Below are 18,246 nucleotides of genomic sequence, written 5' to 3'. Positions count from 1 at the left end.
GGCTCTTGCAACTCGCACTTTACCGGTCTCTTTCCCTGTAACTTTCTCCGAGTTTCTTATTTAGAAACAATAGAAAAAGGATGCAGGAAAATATATAATTTTTTCGAGGCCTTCGCTTTAACATGAGGAGGCTGGAGTTGTGTAATTAATACTTTGCATCTCTGATTTTAGTCTCGTCTGAATCCGTCCTGTTAGAATTATTTCTTCAAACACCATAATAGGTAATAGCTGGAAAATTCAGTCAGACCCCGTACTATGTATTATGTACTATATACTATGTACTTTGTTCTATGAGTCAACCGAGTCGGTACGCATTATAGAGTAGTCACTATTCTTGACTTACGACCATTTTTCCGGGCCCTGTCTACGTCCTAAGTTGGGGGTTGTCTACCTGTACTTAGGAGCCTATTAAAAACAACCTCAGTAATGAACAATGGGGAGAACTTTAGTTACTTCCAGTGCATATATGAATTGTGTCTTTTGGCATTGTAACTGTATTAAACAAAACTTGAATGGAAAAAACAGACAACTGTAGCATAGACCTCAAACATCCCTGTCAAGAGAATTGGTTTGATGTGAAACGGAAATTCGAGGAACCGCATCTAATCATCCTGCGAAACGCCACAGAGTTTATTAAGCATGAAACATTACACGTTATTGAAGGACACATGAATGATGTGCCGTGGCATATTGATGATAAAAAAAAATATATATATATGACCGTCATCTCAGGGGACTGATTATGATTTTATTAGTGATCCCAAACCTACAGTGTAAACAAAAACAAGAAGGTTCTTCAATGGCCAAACCAATCTACAGACTTCCTGTTTCCAATTGAAATTGATTAAGAATATTGATAGTGTGTGTGTGCGTGCGCGCATTGGAAATAACAGGTCCCTTAAAATGAACAAGTATCTTAGTGAAATGAACAAGTAAAATTTTATTGCTGAAATTGCACACAAGAATATCTGTGAAAATGGAACCCATTTAGTGCATTTGAGTGCCATATTACCTTAAAATGCAAATAAAAATATATTCATACATGTTAAATAAAATAATAATAAATAAATAAAAAAAGGTACTTTACTGCAAGTTCATTTGTTTTAGTTTAAAATGATCCCAAACTTTGGAAACTGTTGTTGTCTTTGGCCCGAATCGTATGGAAGCTCGTTTTCCGCCACATACATTTATTTTTTTTTTTTCCCTGATTCCGAGTTTATTTTTTCGTAATTCTGACTTTATTTATCTTAAAACATCCAATATTTTGGGTGCATCCACCGGTAACCATGTTGTGGGCCTGAAGTTTGAAGCTGTTGGTGTATGAACGAGGCTCCTCCGCTACATCTGTCTTGTTCTGTCTCCTCCAGAGCTGACTGTCAGACAGAGTTCTCTCCAGGGATCACAGGCTCAGTTTGATTCAATGAAAATAAAATGGGCTGCACTGAATAGAAATGCAATGTGTAAAGATTTCTGAAACTACAGAGGGGGCGACTCTGCCCGAATCTCTGAATACAAGTCAGAATTGTGAGTAAAAAAACTTTTTTTAAATGTGGCGGAAACACAATGCTTTGTGTAGTTAAATGGACTAAACGATACTTTTATATTCGAATTAATTACAAGTTATTTGAGGAATTGTTTCAGCCCTAGTTTGGATTAATGGCCTGCTGTATTCTGCATGGATCTTCAGTGTGATAGTCATGTGTTCATTGTGGAAACACTACTTTCTCTTTATTGGTTATAATTGCTCTAGACGTCATGCTGGAAAACCTAATTCCGTGATATTGATGACACGTAATGTTCAGTGATATTGCGTTCCGTATGTATCAATGTGGGTGCATCCGTGTGGGAGAAGATTCTGTTGCAGGCGTTCCTTTTCTCTTTTCCGTTCCCTTCTTATTGCCGTTCATTCCTCATTAGAGTCACACCGCTGGCGTTTGGCACCTGGAACATCTCTCGATAGAAGAGTTATACGCGCTCTACTTCTTCCCTCTCTCCTCCCCTCCGTCACAGGGCCCAGGCTGTGTTGTGAGGATTCTGTCATTCTCACCTTCACTCCTGAAAGCGTGTTTTGAGTGGAGGCATTCCTGTCGCTCCTTAATTGCCGCAATTGCACAACAGCGTGCTTGAAAGAATCTCTTCGATCTTCTCTACTCTTTCCAGCTTTGCGTCTTTCATTTCTTCAGCATTGCTTGCACTCATTTTGCGCCGCCCTGTTTTTTACTCTGGATAACGCTATTCAGAGGAGTCTTACTAGGCTAGTAGGCCATGGTGTTTAACCCACGCAAACCCACCCTCCTTTAGAAGCCCTGAACGAGCTTCTGTCAGTCCGACATTTCACTGTGTGGTACAGGAATTAATGCTAATTAAGGGGGAAGATACATATGCTTTGTTTTACATACATATGACACTATCATCAACATTTGTCATCACTGTAGTACTGAAACCTGTCAGGGTTACACGATGGGGAGATTCATTTCGACTCTGTATTGCAGGAGGACTGAAAACTCTGCATGTGGTGTTCAGTGCCAACAGTTGAATTTATTAATGAAGGAAATGCCGCTGGTAAACTTCCAAACAGTGTAGTTCCTGTAAGCATCCAGTGGATTAGAACAAAATAATTGGGAGTTTTTGTTGTAAGACCTAAAAACAGTGTTACTGAGATGCTGGAGAAAACATGTACTCGGCCCTGAAACCTTTGACCCTTCCATAAATGCTGAACAAACATGTACTTACGGAAACGTACAGAATCAGCACCAACGGTGAACCTTTTCTCAGTTAAATATAACCTTTAGACAGTCCATTGTAGGAGTCCTAGCGAATTCTTTGTTACTATGGAAATTATAACACGTTCCAGTGAGTTTAATTAGGGGAGTAAAATCGACTTTGCTGTTCTGGATATTTCATTCACCCTCAGATTTCAGGGTGCAGCAGCAATGTGGTTTAAAGCTTTTGAATCCAGCTGTTTGCACATCAGGCACCCTTTCGGACCTTCTACCTTTTGGTGGCACTTTATTATTATTATTATTTTTGGACTTGCTGCTGATGTATATACAAGGGCTCCGAAAATGCTTTTCTGACCAGTCTGCATCAGAACCTTTCGTAATCGATTGTGTATGTGTGATTATTTTATTTTTATTATTTATTTTTTTTTTATGCTTTGCACTTAAACACACTAACCAAAGGTGGCGCATGCTGTACTGTACAATCACAGTAGTTTAGTCCGGTTTTATTTGTATAGCACGTTTAACAATGGACACTGTCCCAAAGCATCTTTACAGTAAAACACGATGTATATAAAATGTGAATTTATATTTTATTGCCTATAAGTTTGTCCCTAATGAGTGAGCCAGTGGCACAAATGGCAAGAAAAAACTCCGAGATGGCATGAGGAGGAAACCTTGAGAGAAACCAGACTCAAAAGGGAACCCATTCTTATCTGGGTGGCACCGAATGTCCATTATTTATAGTTGTATTATTTCTAAGGTGTACTGTTCAGTGAACAGCAGAACTGTTCATGCAAACTGCAGTCGTAAGCCATTGTAGCAGTATATTAATTACAGTCCAAATCCATTTTCATAGTTCTTGAGTTGCTCAGTAACGTCTTGTATATTTATAAGCTCAGCTGTACAGAGTGATCCCAAAGGATGCTGGTGGACATTGTAGCTCCTTGGTCCGGCATTACGTTATGACCACCTGCCTAATATATATTTAATGTAATATAATTTTATATTATGTTGTTGCCCCTTTTTGCTGTTAAACAGTTCTGACCTGTCGAGCATTTGCAGCTTTATCTTCTTCAGCAGATTTACCACCTTTCCATCTTTTTATAAGATACTGACCACTGCAGACCAGGAAACCCCACAAGAGCTGCAGTTCTGGAGATGCTCTGACCCTTTCTCTTTCTCTGCTCCGAACACATCAACTTTAAGGACAAAATGTTCACTTGCTGCCTAATATATCCCACTCACCAACACTGATTATCTCATCATCATGGCACCTGTTATTCACTTCATCATCTAAGAAGAACCAGCACAATTCTACCAGAGGATTCAGATCTTGGTCCAGTCATTCCTGGATTTGCCACTACAGCACAGTCCTCTACATCACTCTCTGCGTAGAACCTCTCGGTGAAGGACACGTGGTTGTGTGACCTTTGTAGTCTGATCCCAGTCCTTTGAAATGAAGGCAGTCTTTTGAAGTGGTAGGAGATTCCAGGGACCATCAGACTTGTGTGTTAACGTGGATTTGCTATAGAGGCGATTTATTGCTAAGAGCTGCAAGCCGAGACACTTTTTCTTTTTTTTTCTTTTAACATTTTAATGTGCAGGAGCTAAATGGTAATCGTGTGCACATCTATAATCCTGTACACCAGGTGTGAGCCGTTCTGCATTAACTGCATCCAATCTGGAAAAGTGGAAATTGAAAATGCATTTGGGGGCGTATAGAAATTTAACAGCCTGGTAGTTGGTTCTAGATGTACGTTAATACCAGGTGTAAAACCTTTTATTATGTCTACCGTGATGCACAGCAAACGCACTCAGTGCAGTGAAGCCTGTTACTCGATCAGTGCCTCGAGAGACCACTTCTGTCTAATTACTAGGATTCACAGACAATACAGCTGATGCTGTGTGTGAGGGGGTGTGTGTGGGGTGGGGGGGTAATAAACACAAAGGCATGCTGGTATCTCCGCTGATCATGGCTACTGTAAGGACAAGATAAGATTGTCCGAGGTCTTTGTAGTTACCGCTCTGAAGCCTCATATCCCACAGTGCCACACACAGTCCTGTCCACACTCGTTTCCATTATCAGCTACCACACAGATGCACTTTTCCCAGGAGAACTCAGGAAAACATGGTCTTTCTCTGTGCTGAATCCTGGCTGCTTTTCCTGCTCAGCTCACATCCATCAACATGTTGGTCCCGAGCACTAATACTTTGCTGCAGATTTTTATTTTTCCTTCTTTTCTTTAGGCCAAAGCATTCTGGGATATGTAGTCTTGATGTAGCGAGCGGCGTAATCCTTCCGTGTTTGTACAAGTGACAGCTGTTGAGAGAAAACCCGACCGCCTACAGAAGAACAAACCCTTCCACTCTCCTCTCGCCTCCTTCTGGCCTCCGCATTTCCTCTGTTTCCACGACACCCTACAGTAATCTGCACTTGACCTTCATCCATGATTCACCCTCCGCCTCTACTTCCTTCTTTCAGACTCGTCTGGCCTGTTGAGTTAGCTCACGGCTACGGTATCTCATGCCCGTTTGGGTTTCTGCTTTCTCGCCCCTACAGCCTGCATGGTGCGTAATGGGTTGGCCGTTTCTGTGTTGTACATCGGAATTTATACAGACACTGCATGGGATCTTTCTAGCATGGGATCTTTTCACACACACACACACACACACACACACACACACACACACACACACACACACACACACACAGGTAGAGGCATGCATGACTACTCCGGCTGAGTCATCTGAGTAAATCTGCTCACTGACTGACAAGCCGAGATGCTGCTTTTGTTCATGTGACAAGCAGTTCTAAAGAAAATCGGTTTGATGAGTCCAGACCCAAAGCTCTCAGACCTGTCGCCTTCACACGCACAGATCTTTCACTAGAACTCGGCATTCCAAGTCCTTGGTTATTCATATCAAACAAAGCGACGCTCTGGGTTTCCTGTGGACTTTCCCTAAAACCACAATGCACAATAGCTCCTCTGTGGCTCACTTTGTCAACTTAGTTTGGCCATGTGTTTGTGTGCATACTGTATCCAGATGTACTTCCACTTTTAATGAAAAGCAAACAATAACTAGCAGAACTACAAAGTGCCTTTTTTTTTGGGGGGGGGGGGTTAAAGAGCCTGTGGCTATTTTGTGACAGGCTGCAGTATGCTTTTTTTTTTTTTTTTTTTTTTCGATCCAGCCGTCTGTCTCAGAGGTTTAGGCAAACACGTTTAAATTAAATTGGCCAAAAGAAAAAAAAAAGTCATGAATTACAACAAGATGCTTCAGTAATCATTTCCTTCCCTCAGGCAAATTTAAAATCCAGTCATTATGTGCAGTGTTTTTGCACTGAAATGTGCTCAAGGCTTTTTTATTTAATTATTTATTTAATTTATTATTATTTTTCTTCTTTTTTCCCCTCCTTGTTTCAGTAGTCATTTTTGATGGTGCTCGGTTACTTCGAAGTGGGCGGGACTAGAAAATGCATTTAGATTAAAACTGGTGATACGCACGTTGGGGGAATAAACCTCAGGCGTTTAAACGCTACTGAATCATTGACGGTACTGCATTTAAGATGGCGTTCCATCGGAGTACAAACTTTTTTTTTTTCTCTCCAGTGTATAGGGAAATCCATTGACGCACCTCAAATGCTATTCAGCCTCCTCAGTTTTGTGACGTGAACCATTACTTGAATGCCTGAGTGACCGGATTGCAGGTCTTTGAAATTGTGCACTGTTTTTTTTCTTTCACATTTCCCTCTGCAAATTGTTGTTCCCATAGTAACTTAGGGGGTGTAATTAAGTCAAGTTCAAGTCACTCTGCTAAAACATTGTAGTATTAAACATATTAGAATTTCTGACACATGCATTATATAATGAAAAAACCTTTGTTGACCCCGGAGCATCCCACCCATGTGAGCTTTTTGAACATTTGAAATATTGTTTCCTCGTTTCTGTTATAACAACCTTTACTTTATATTAAAAGGCTTTCTAGATTTCTAAGTGTGCCTTTGGGAATATGCTTATTGAGACACAAGAGTTCACATACTAATGCTGGGTGTGTTGGTCTGGAGTACAGTGTTAATCCCAAAGGTGTTCAGTGGGGTTGAGGTCATGGTCTTGTGCAAGCCACTCTAACGTTGGCAAAGGATGCTTTAAAGCTGTGGGTCCCAACACCCTGGCCGTGGACTGGCACCGGTCCGTGGGTCAATTGGTACCGGGCCGCACAGAAAGAATTCATAACTTACATTATTTCAGTTTTATTTATTATCTGATTCTGGACGATGTTTTATTTTTTAAAATTAAAGGATTCTCTCCACCACATCTGTCTATGACTCACTCTTGATGCATGTCATGATGCCTCGGTCACATGTCTTACCTCCATCCGCTACCTTCTTAAAGGGGCTGCTCCGGTCGCTAACACATAAAACATTACCGCTGTAATGAACAAAAAACAACACAGTGGATTCATGTTTATTATTATATTTAGAAAATACCAGTTTTTATGCCGGTCGTATCATTTTATTTTGTTGTATTTATTGCCACACCTTTAAAGGCCGCTCCGTGAAAATATTCTCCGACCTTAAACCGGGCCGTGGCGCAATAAAGGTTGGGGACCGCTGCCTTAATGGACCTTCATGCTCTTCTGATTGATATTGGAAAGTGGAATTCCTAAAGCATTACTCTTATTTAATTGTATACCTAAAAGTCAACAGTAATGTGATTTTTTTAAATAAGGTTAACTTTTAAAGCGTGTTGAAAGAACGTTCAGTATCAGCATGTTGCGAATGAGTCAGGACAGATTTTTGATTACAGTAGCAGATCTCGAGTATTTACAACATGCAGATGATTTATACTTGGTAAAGAAAGCCTGCGCTGTGGGCATAAACTTATTTGGAACTTTTATTCAGATACCTCGTGCATCTTTAATGGGATTATTCCCGACAGCAGGATGTGAGTCACGCGTTTCAATGTCTCAATATCTAGTGCGTAATCTAATCATTGGACAATTTTACAGGAAGTGCTAGAAGAACACAAAGACTTCAATTTCTAGCACATAGTTTATAAATGCAGCTATGTGTAATAGGTAAACATTTAATCCACCCCAAAAGAATGATGTGGAAGCTCGGGAATCTCGGGAACGGGTTTACTTACTTAACAAGCAAGAATCTTAAATGCCTTAGACATTATTAATGCATGATCACTCCACTAAGTCGCACCTGTGTAACAGCTGGTTCAGGTTCAGTCGGTGTGTATAAGGTGGATAAGTCTTTGGCCGGCTGTAATGCTGCGCATCTTTTAACGATTGAACCTCTGGGAGCGTTCGGTTGAGCGCAGCCATGTGTAAGCCCCGGGGTTGTGATCACAACTGATTATCTTTAATCGTTTTAAGTAGCCTTCTGAGAGCATGCTCTCTTCTTCTGTGGCCTCTGTGTGTTTGCATCTGGTACACAGGGATTGTTCATGCTCGAAAGAGCTCCTTTTGAGGAGCTGTAAGCCAGTAATGGACCACAAACTGTAGATGTGTTTAATGTGTATAAACATGCCACTAGTTCAGCAACTTCAGAAGCATCGACTTGACTAGATTCGTTGTGGTTTCTAAAAATAACATGCTTTATTAGGTTTATGTAAACTCTGTAACTGAAGATCAAAACTGGCAGAAGTGAGATCGTGAGAAACTCATGTGCGAGGAGATCTGGGTGAAAAGGTGCTCACGTGGTCTCAATTGCAGATGTGGTAACGCACATAGTCAGAGTAGCACCGGTTGCACAGCTCCTGATGGTCAGTGCTTCCTGTGACATGGTATAAACTCTTCTCAAAACCAAATGATACCAAATCTGTATTTGCAATCTGATATATATCGCCCATTATAAGAGTCAAAAGTAGTCAAGTGAAGCACAACATAACCTTTTGGAATTGTTTTATTTCATAGCAATAAACATATGTTTAATGGCTATGCTTTATAACGTGACGGGCGTTAGGTCATGTTAGTTGCTTGAAGTTAATAAATAGCGGTTGTAACGATTACATTATTTGTAGCAGTGCATCTATTTTGGTAATGAACAAATTCACGCACAAAAAAAGCGCCTTGCCGAGCTCCTCGTCTTCTCAACCAGCTGCGAGAAAATGCTCCGTTTATTTAACACATTCAGGTTTCGGCCAAAACTCTGTAGCCATTACCATTTGAGCCCTCGTGTGGCTGCAACAATATTTGCCCCTTTGTCAGTAGTGTACAGGAAATTGTAGTCTTTTCTATCCCCTGATCACGCGAGATCTCTGTCAGCGCCTCAGCCAGTACATCTGCATTGTGGTTCTTCAGGATGAATGTTGTTCATCCCCCCTTAAACATTTTGTGTTCAGTTTTCAGTCCTCCAAAATAGAATGAACTGTAGCAGACATGTAGGGGGGGCCATATTAATGCTTGACCATATGTCTGTGGTCAAATCGACAAAGTCAGGCGCTTTGAAATATTTAGCGATGATCTCCCTCGTTTCAAAATGATCTCCTTCGCGATGTATCTAGAAACAGCTGCTGTGCACCGGGCCCACCTTTCACTGTTTCTTTTGCGCTTGGTGCTTTTTTGATTAGTGATGGATGGCTACACAAATGTAGGCGGGTTTGTCGTTTTGAGACTCTTATACTGAAACAACTTGGGTGCAAAGTTTGCAGATTGCTTGAGTAACATTGCTTGAGCCAAATTGCCGAATCGGCGACATCACCTTTTTCTCGTTGACCAACTCCATCGTTATTTTGCCTCATTTCCCGAAATAAAAAGTCCTGTAACTCGAGTAGACGATGAAATAAGCGAAATACGTAGACAATTAAATGAACCAGTTAAAAAATGATTAAATCGGTTCAGAAATTATTTAATATATGAGCAAACAAGTCAACTATTGCACTGCACCTCCCCCATACTATAGCATCGTGCATTAGCGATCTCGCAGGCGAACGATATGGCCATCTGAAAATTGTGTCTATCGCTCAACACTACTGCCTTGATTAATGTCCTCTGCGAAGTGTGGCTATTTTACCAGAAGCCGTTCTAAGTACAGGCTGTTTCACACTGTGTGAGTGTGAATAAGCCCCAGTATGCTTCTGTATCTAATTAGCTTCTGGCACTGGATTCGTATTGTGCATTATAAAGTTGAGAACAGAGTGAGAACGCCCAGCCTCCCCGTGGCTCCGACAAATATTTTTGGTTTCTCTCCCAGAGTTTTTCCGAACGCCGTGCTTATGATCTCGTTTGTTTGACATCGAGCCTAAGGACGTATCTCTTAACTCCTTCTCTGGAAAACATGTTCCCGTCTTTCGAAGCTCCAGCCTGCAAGTCAAATATGCAAATGAGCTTCACATGTTTACCGTGCTGATTGTGTAATTATCGTTAATCAAACCGGATCTGCTTTGCCAGGATAAAGCCCTCTATTTAGGCGACCTTATGTGTGTTTCTGTGTACAGGAGAAAATCTTTACGTAATTGCTTCGCTAATCAGTTCTTGGAAAAGGTGTGACATTTTCTGACCTTTGGTTAAAAGTTTTAATTTGTACCTTTTTATGGTTAGTTTCGGCTTTGGACTTTAGTTTTGAGATTGTGTGTGTGTGAGTGTGTGTGTGTGTGTGTGTGTGTGTGTGCGCGTGCTCGTCCGCCATTTGCTTTCTGTGTTGTTTTTTCTGCTTCTGTGTATGTCTCCACTGTCTCCTGCTCAATGTGTCTTTTTATTCTTTTTCTTCACAATGCATTGCATATTGCAGAAGAGGCAGCGTGTAGGTATATAACATGCAAAAACAAACCCTCCTCAGCCAGCTGCATGCCTCCTCTGTCTTTTTCCCTCTCTGTTGATTGTGTTTATCGTTTTCTTATTTATATATATATAAACTGTCTTATTCAAATATTCAGCTACTTATTAGGGAAGACAAGCAAAATTACTGGTTTGATCTCTAAAATTTCAATTATGTAGACGCTGAAGATGTTATTTATTTAAATGGCTTACTCATTTTGGGGGAAAAGAAGAAAGATTTTTATTTATTTGTTGCTTCTTTTTTTCTTCTGCTTGGTGTTTTTATTAATTTTTCTCGGTTTGTTTGTTTGTCAATCTCTGTTCCATTGTTTCGTCTTGTCCTCTGTTTTGCTCGTCTCGTCTGCGTGTGTCTTGCGTGACTGCATGGCCTTCGTGCACGACGGGGGTTTCCACTCCTCTCCTGTTCCCGTTGTGTGGTCCTGCAAATTAATAATTGTGTCTCCTCTCTGCAGGGGACGTGCTCTTTCAGATGGCCGAGGTCCACCGGCAGATACAAGTGCAGCTCGAGGAAATGGTGCGTTATCCTTCATGTTCTCTCCATGCGACTTTCCCGGTGCCCTACACGTGGCCTCTGGGATTATATTATCTGATATATCGATCTGGATTCGGCCTCGGCACTGTCTGTTGTGAATAAGAGAGCTGAATGTTTGAACTCTTTCTCTGCAGCTGAAGTGCTTCCACACTGAGCTGCTTTCAGAGCTGGAGAAGAAAGTGGATCTGGATGCCAGATACCTGACTGTGAGTTTCCTCAACACACACACACACACACACACACACACACACATATACGCACACTTTCACAGGGCTCTAAATAGCGAAAGAACAGTCTGCATGTGACTGTTCTTCTGATGCTGCTGTGTAGAAGCTTTCCGCATTGCACAGAGACACTCCTATTCTCATGGCAACTGAAATGACTGACAGATGGATTTCATGCAGCAGCAGACTTATGGGTTCTTATATACGTCTCCAGTCTGCGCTCCTGCAGTTCAAGCTGTTAATATTACAACAGCACAGCAACATCTTCACTTGGTGTTTTTTTTTTTTTTTTTTTTTTACTTTTTCATTCTCACACCGATTCAACTCAGCATTTTAAACAAGATTAGAGGATATGTGCAGCATCTCATGGATATCTTTAGAACGAGTGGGCAGCGGGAACGAAGCCGGGTGCTGCTTCAGTATGGAATCGCATAACTGGGGGAGGTGGGGGGTGTTGCTTGCTTTTGTACTATATTGTCAGTCAGTGCAAACACCCAGCCTTTATTTCATTATCAGTACAAGACACAGTAGAGGTGGGTGCTTCTTGTAAACATCACTGTTTGAAGTTAATTAGGCAGATTGGCAAAAATAAATTTTTTTTAAACAATGCCGTCAGTGTGGGCCAACATTTTGTGTTTATCAGCCCCTTGCTAATGGGGCCAGATGAAAAGAGACTATTTACTGTAGCCTCAGATTTCTGTTCTTGGCTGATAGGAGGGGGAACCTTTTATGGTCTTTGCTTTTGTATCCTATAAGATTCTTATCATTACCTGTGGAAAAAGTGACTCTGAGTTATGAAATTTACAGCTCAAACTATTCTGGTCATTTTTATCTGTTCTCTTTTAAAAACATGCCAGAACTAGATGGGTTTTTTTGGCACCATTCTAGCAAATAAAAATACTAAGAGATCAGCAGTTCCTGATCTACTTAAGCCAAAAGAGAAACCAAAAAACTTTACATTCAATTTACAATCTACATTTAATTTTTTCGTCGATATGTTAATCTAAAATAATGGCGCAGTCCTCATTGGCCAAGGGACAGTTCAGTTTAGAGTTGTTGTTGCTATGGTTACCACACAAGACACGCAAGCCATTGCTGTATAGGAAGCAGTGCATGTGGCTTGCATACTGTATACTATCCGTATGTCCATATGTAATGTAGAAAAAGGCTTTGGAAGCCTGTTGGTGGAGAAGTCTATAGTAAAACGGTCCGTGTTCCGTGTGATGTTTTGCGATTAGTTTCATTGAAGTACTGGAAAATGGCAACATTTCCAGACCTGCGCTAGTGACACGCTCTGCAATAATGGTGTCAAAACGATTACCGAACATGGATGTGGATTTAAATCTCTGGAAAACACTTTTTTTTCAAATGCCAAAAAAAAAAAAAGATACAAAATTTTGATATAAAGAGTGAAACATTCCCTGCTGCTTTGTTTTGAAAAAAGGCAGCCTGAGCCGATTGCATTTTCGTTTTCGCAGTCCACGTGTCGGCCATCCGGTCGGTACGCAGTCGCAGCAGTAAAAGAAACGCAAGTGCCCAGACAGTAAATAGTAAATAAATACAAAAAATTCTAATGTCTGTATGCACGTTGCCGTTTAAGCAAAAAAAAAAAAAAAAAAAACTTTTGTGAGGTTTTTTGTTTGTTTGTTTTTTAAACCACTCACTGATTCCCTGTGCCATCATCAATCACCTCATACCCGATTTCAAGTGCCTCCTGCAGGACTCATTACTTTTCAAAATTTTTTTTCACATGTCTCTCTCTATCATCTGATAGCTATAAGGAATAAAACATGTCAGGGCACGCCATTATAGTTGGCTATGTTCCAGTACAAGTACATCTCCAGTTGTTTCATTTTTCTTATACCCCACAATGTCAACAACTATGATTTAGATTATTTACTTGTCTGCAGAACAGGTTAGTTCCTGTTCTCACATTACAGCATTACAGCAGCTAGTCACCAAGAACCTTCTTTTTCGCTCTTAAACAAAATAATAATAATAAGACGACGACGACGACGAAGAAGAAAATGCAGCTCATGTAACCAAGAAACCACAAAGCCCACCGTATTAAAGCGTTTTTCTCATGGCTCCAAACTCGAGGGTCGGCTTTACCACAGAGTGCTGGTGCTGACCCAAGCCTCCTTTCCTAAAGATTTAATAAAAATCTCCTCAGTGAAAGCTTAACAAAACATGCATTACCAGACATAAATGATGTGGAGTGTCTCTGTACAAGTCCCTGTAAATGAGCTGTTACTATAGAAACAACAACTTGTTAGAACAAGTGCATTCTTTTCAAACTGCGATTTGCCTTGCAGCCAGCAAGATTTTTCTTTCCGAGCTGTTTAGGTCGAAAAAATTCAACTCGAGAATTCAACAATGCAGTGGCATTAAAAATGTTTTATTACAATTTAATTTTTTTTTTTTTTTTATATATTATATTCTTTTTATATATCATCCACATTCAGACACACAAAATTCGTATTGCTGCTGGTGTGTAAATGTGACTTGTATATACATTCTTTGGAATAAATCGGTCGGTTAATGGATATAGTAGTGTGCATAGGATTTCCCAACCAAACTGAATCAAAGGAATCGGAGGCATGCCCTATTTACTCCAATAAAACGTTAATAGTCTGTTTTTGCACAAAACCTGCTCTATCCCATACTCTCTGCGATTTCAGCCAGCGTTTGTGAGTAAGCGTCTGTGCTGCGCTTCTATTTAATGCAGTCCATTTTTCAATTTCTGCACATAGATCATTAGTTTTTTTCCGAAACCACATCTGGACCCTTCTATTCAGCTCCTGTCACTGAGGCTCAACCCCTTACCCACCAAAACTCCAGCTCTGTTTCTTTTATTATACGTTCCGAAGAACCGCTTGAACGCCCAGAGCTGTAATGTTTGCTTCGGTACTTTATAAATGATAACGGGCGGTTTTATCGAGTTGTGAGAACACAGGAGGAAAGTCAACCGTGCTTAGTGAGCGAGGAGCGCCGCTGTACACGTGGGTTTGCCCCGAACGTAGGACAAATGAGTGCTAGCCACCAATCTCATCTTCGCTCACGCAGCCTTCGAGGCGTACTTGTGTTATGCAAAAGGATTCGCTCCAGTGGCCATGGCAACTGCTAGAGAGTTATAAAAATGTGCTTTAAAGCTAAGAACTGCATTATATCAAAATGCCCAGGTGTGTACTTAAGCTATCAATCATAGCGCCATATTGAAAATCACAAACGCTATTGGATTTAAATCCAAAAGTCGTATTTACTTGTGAACGTCAACGAACCATTTAATTAATCGGCTTCTCGTTAGAGGACGTGGACAACAGCTGCAGCTTTTCGGCCTTGTACAAATCTGTTTATCGCGCGTAATGTTTTTGAAGCATGCCTGAGTCATCGGAAAAAAACTTTGTGTACGCTAAGATTTTGTGTGTTTTGTCTCCTGAAGGCGGCTCTGAAGAAGTACCAGATCGAGCACAAGAGCAAAGGCGAGAGCCTGGAGAAATGTCAGGCGGAGCTGAAGAAACTGCGTAGGAAGAGCCAGGGCAGCAAGAACCCATCCAAATACAATGACAAGGAGCTGCAGGTGAGATGACAGTTAGCCCCTTAACTCTTCCTCCTCTGCTTCCTTCTCTACTTTCTGCTCCTCTTCCTCCTGAGTCGCAGGGCGTTATGTATGTACTAGAATATACATCACATCGAACGGTCTGATCACAATACACTATAATAAGAGTGTCTTCTTAATCTAACATGTCTTCAAGAAGGCAAGCCATCTGGCTGTCACGGAACGAACCTGCAACATATTGTAGATGAAGATCTATGTAGATGAATTATGTCCTTCAAAACATTAAAAAAATGTCCTTCAAAACACCCCGACGTGTCTACATATTATGAGAGACGTGTTTTAGTATCTGGATGTTATCGCGATAGTAAGTAGTTCCTCCAGGCACGTTTGACCTGCTTTAGTTCCCACACACACACACCTACTCCTTGTACGTGAACATCTTTTGTCACCGTTTTATTTATTTATTTTTCCCTGCCTGCTCTGTGTTTGCTGTGGTAACAGAACTGGTATCAGCTCACAGTTTAATTTCTGTGAGTACAACAGCATAGTGGCAGAGTCCTAAAGGAAATAAATAGGCTTCGACTCCACTCAGTGTATCCAGGCTCCCGAGAGGCCTGAGCTCCCGAGGAAGCTTTCACGCTTTCCTGGGTGTGAAAACTCGACTCTCTCAACCCCGTTACCTTGCTGTAATGTAACACGGATCTCTAGCCTGTACATGTGTCTGGGATTATGAGTATGAGACAACACATCTGTCTTTATATCTGTTTAGTGCTCCAAAAACCAATATCTATATATTTATCAGAGGTGGAAAGTAACATTTTACTCAAGTTTTTGAAAATTTATTCGTTTTTTGTGGTGTTCTACTTTTTAAAGTAGTATTAGTATTTTTAGTATCAAAAACTTAAATTTTACTTTTACTTAAGTATGATTTGTTCAAAGTATTGTACTTAACAACATTGTAAATCATATGTTACAGAGTAAACATATAAATAAATAAATAAAAAGAATGCAAGGGGAAAAAAAAGTTTGCTCCGGAAACAACCGATTGATTGCATCATAACTGACATTACAGCAGATTTCATTATTTTTAGCTGCGCAGGTGCGTAACTCACGTTAAACTCATGTCATGGACTGCAGTGTGTTTCAAAATAGTTTTATTTATTTATATTTATTTGTTATTGCACTTTTAATGTGTAAAGCAGTTCAAAACTAGTTTGAGATTCATATCCCCTTGTCCTTTTTGAGCTACTAGAATCCCACCCCTTCCCCACTGTAAAAAAAAAATAAAACGACAGTAATTTTTACTCCGAGTGATTTTTAAACGAGCTGCTTTTTTACTTGAACTTGAGTGGATTTTTAGACCAGGTAACTTGTATTTAAGTACAAATTTTATTGCATAACTTCTGAGTAAAATATTTAACCTCTATGTATATATATTTAAACCCATAGGAGTTATGTCATGGAAAAAAAAGAAAAAGAAAGCGGAACCATACCACTATAAACTCAACAGACTCATGCGTGTTTTTAATTGCCATCCACTTTTTTTTTTTCATGCTTGTTCCTGCTACATAGTCCCACAAATTCAGTCGGTTCCCCAGAAAACACTTAAAAATTCAAAACCTCACAACCCTGACTAGGCAGTCACTAAAAATGGATGATGGAGCATTGTATATGCATTGCACGGCATCACGAGTTCATGGTGTTCATCCCCTGAGCTGTAAATCTAAACTCGATGAGTTTAAAAAGCTCCTGCTCCCACTGCAGCCACAATCTAGACTCAACTAGATGCCCTGTGCAAACAGAAGAGTGTCTCCTGTCTGTGTTTGCATTTCGATCTATTTATACCGTGTATCTGTTCAGGCAGGATAACCAATTTGGGTCCAGATTGTTATTTCAATCTAACGTAGCATTTGTTCATGGACGGAATTATTATTACTTGTCCCGTGTACCCCCCCTTCGAGGTTAACTATGAGTATTCTGCGAGCTTGAGCAGGTCACCCAGCTCTGGATTAATCCATTGTTTCCGCCGGTTTGTTGCTAGGACTTGATAAATGCTCTCTGGTTGCCGCCAGATACCCTGCGGACAATGTTTCAGCGTAGGCTTTAGCCATACATCAGCCATGTTGTGGCTCTGCTCCCAGCTCTCAGCATAAATCAGTGTCATCAGCACTTTAGGTTAGATGTGTGTGCTCGGACCGTTTTTTTTTAGTTTGTTTGTTTCTTTCACTTCTTTTGACCACTTCAAACCAAAGGGAAGCAATATTTCATTTCCCTCCTGGCAACTTTCATGTACATGCATTTGTCCAGCTCCAGTCAAGAACAGCCCATGCATATAATATACAGTAGCTGCGTTTAAAGCCAAAAGATTGGCAAACAAAGGCACATGCAGCCAGTAGCGGGGGTGTCAGAAAAACGGTGTTCTAGCATTTTACACACAGCAGAGGGCCCACGCTTTACAAATCTCAGTGTTTAAGTGTACCACATTCTTGAGCCCATGTTTTCCTTCATTTTTTATTCCACTATCCTTTTGTCCTTCTGGCTTCCTGTTTACTTCATCCCCATGCTCATGAAAGCATTATTCACTACTCACTAATTAGCTAATTATTTAGTGCAATAAAAGGAGAGGATGGAGAGCAATGCAGATTGTGGCAGCCTGCATGTCATACTTAAATAACCGTGTGGAGGTGGAGCTGCCACGGCCCATACTGAGGCACATTTGGTGACTAAGAAGAAGCATATGGAGATTGGTGATCCGCATCATTTCAGGATTATGTATGCACACAGGAGCAAAGCCATGCACATGTGTGCGCTCCCAGAGACATGCCTGAGTGCTAAACTCCCGCATGCGTGCACACAAATTATTCAGGAGATGATTAAAGTGCGAGTTCTTCGAGATTGCTTTTATAAATCTGTGTAAAAAACATTCAAGCATAAATCCATGGTATAGTGGTGACGTTTGCCCAGCTCCACTATAAATTATGCAACAGTGCTTGTGGGTTCTCAGATCTGATTGGCCAGAAGTGGTTGATTAATTTCTATAACAGGAGCTCTGACAGTATTTCTGGCTAATGCTTTTGTGTTATCATTTATATAGCAACAGCTTATTGACAAGGACATTTCATGGCTAATGCATGTACAATAAGGATGTGCATCCCCATAACCGAGGCCGATGCAATTCTCATCTCGATGCATAGCCAACGATGCGATACTTTAAAGATACATATGAAGCAGATACCGATATGAAGCAATACGATTCACCCCTATTGCGATGCAGCGCGAGCCGATTTCGACTTGATTCGACACAATGCGATTCAATGCAATACGATGCAATGGAAAAAATACTTTACTTAAAAAATTGTTCACTTTAATGTCTTTGGTTCAGACAGACAACGAATCATAAATTTACTTAAGTGCCTTCTG

General features: G+C 40.6%; 1 protein-coding gene across 9 annotated transcripts in view; it reads left to right on the top strand.

The window, feature by feature from the left end:
* Positions 1–18,246, top strand: part of baiap2a (BAR/IMD domain containing adaptor protein 2a) — a 68,306-nt gene that overhangs the window by 33,747 nt on the left and 16,313 nt on the right. For all 9 annotated transcript variants that reach the window (XR_014537592.1, XM_083566663.1, XM_083566664.1 and 6 more), the window contains exons 4-6: positions 10,964–11,025; positions 11,178–11,249; positions 14,710–14,847. Coding sequence is in view for 8 of the 9 variants with exons in the window: in XM_083566663.1 (XP_083422789.1) it covers positions 10,964–11,025; positions 11,178–11,249; positions 14,710–14,847 (272 nt within the window). In the remaining variant the exon portion in view is untranslated. The remainder of the gene's footprint in view (positions 1–10,963; positions 11,026–11,177; positions 11,250–14,709; positions 14,848–18,246) is intronic.

Source organism: Silurus aristotelis (genome assembly GCF_946808225.1).
Source record: "Silurus aristotelis genome assembly, chromosome: 17".
NCBI lineage: Eukaryota > Metazoa > Chordata > Actinopteri > Siluriformes > Siluridae > Silurus > Silurus aristotelis.
This window is presented reverse-complemented; position numbering and strand designations above follow the sequence as displayed.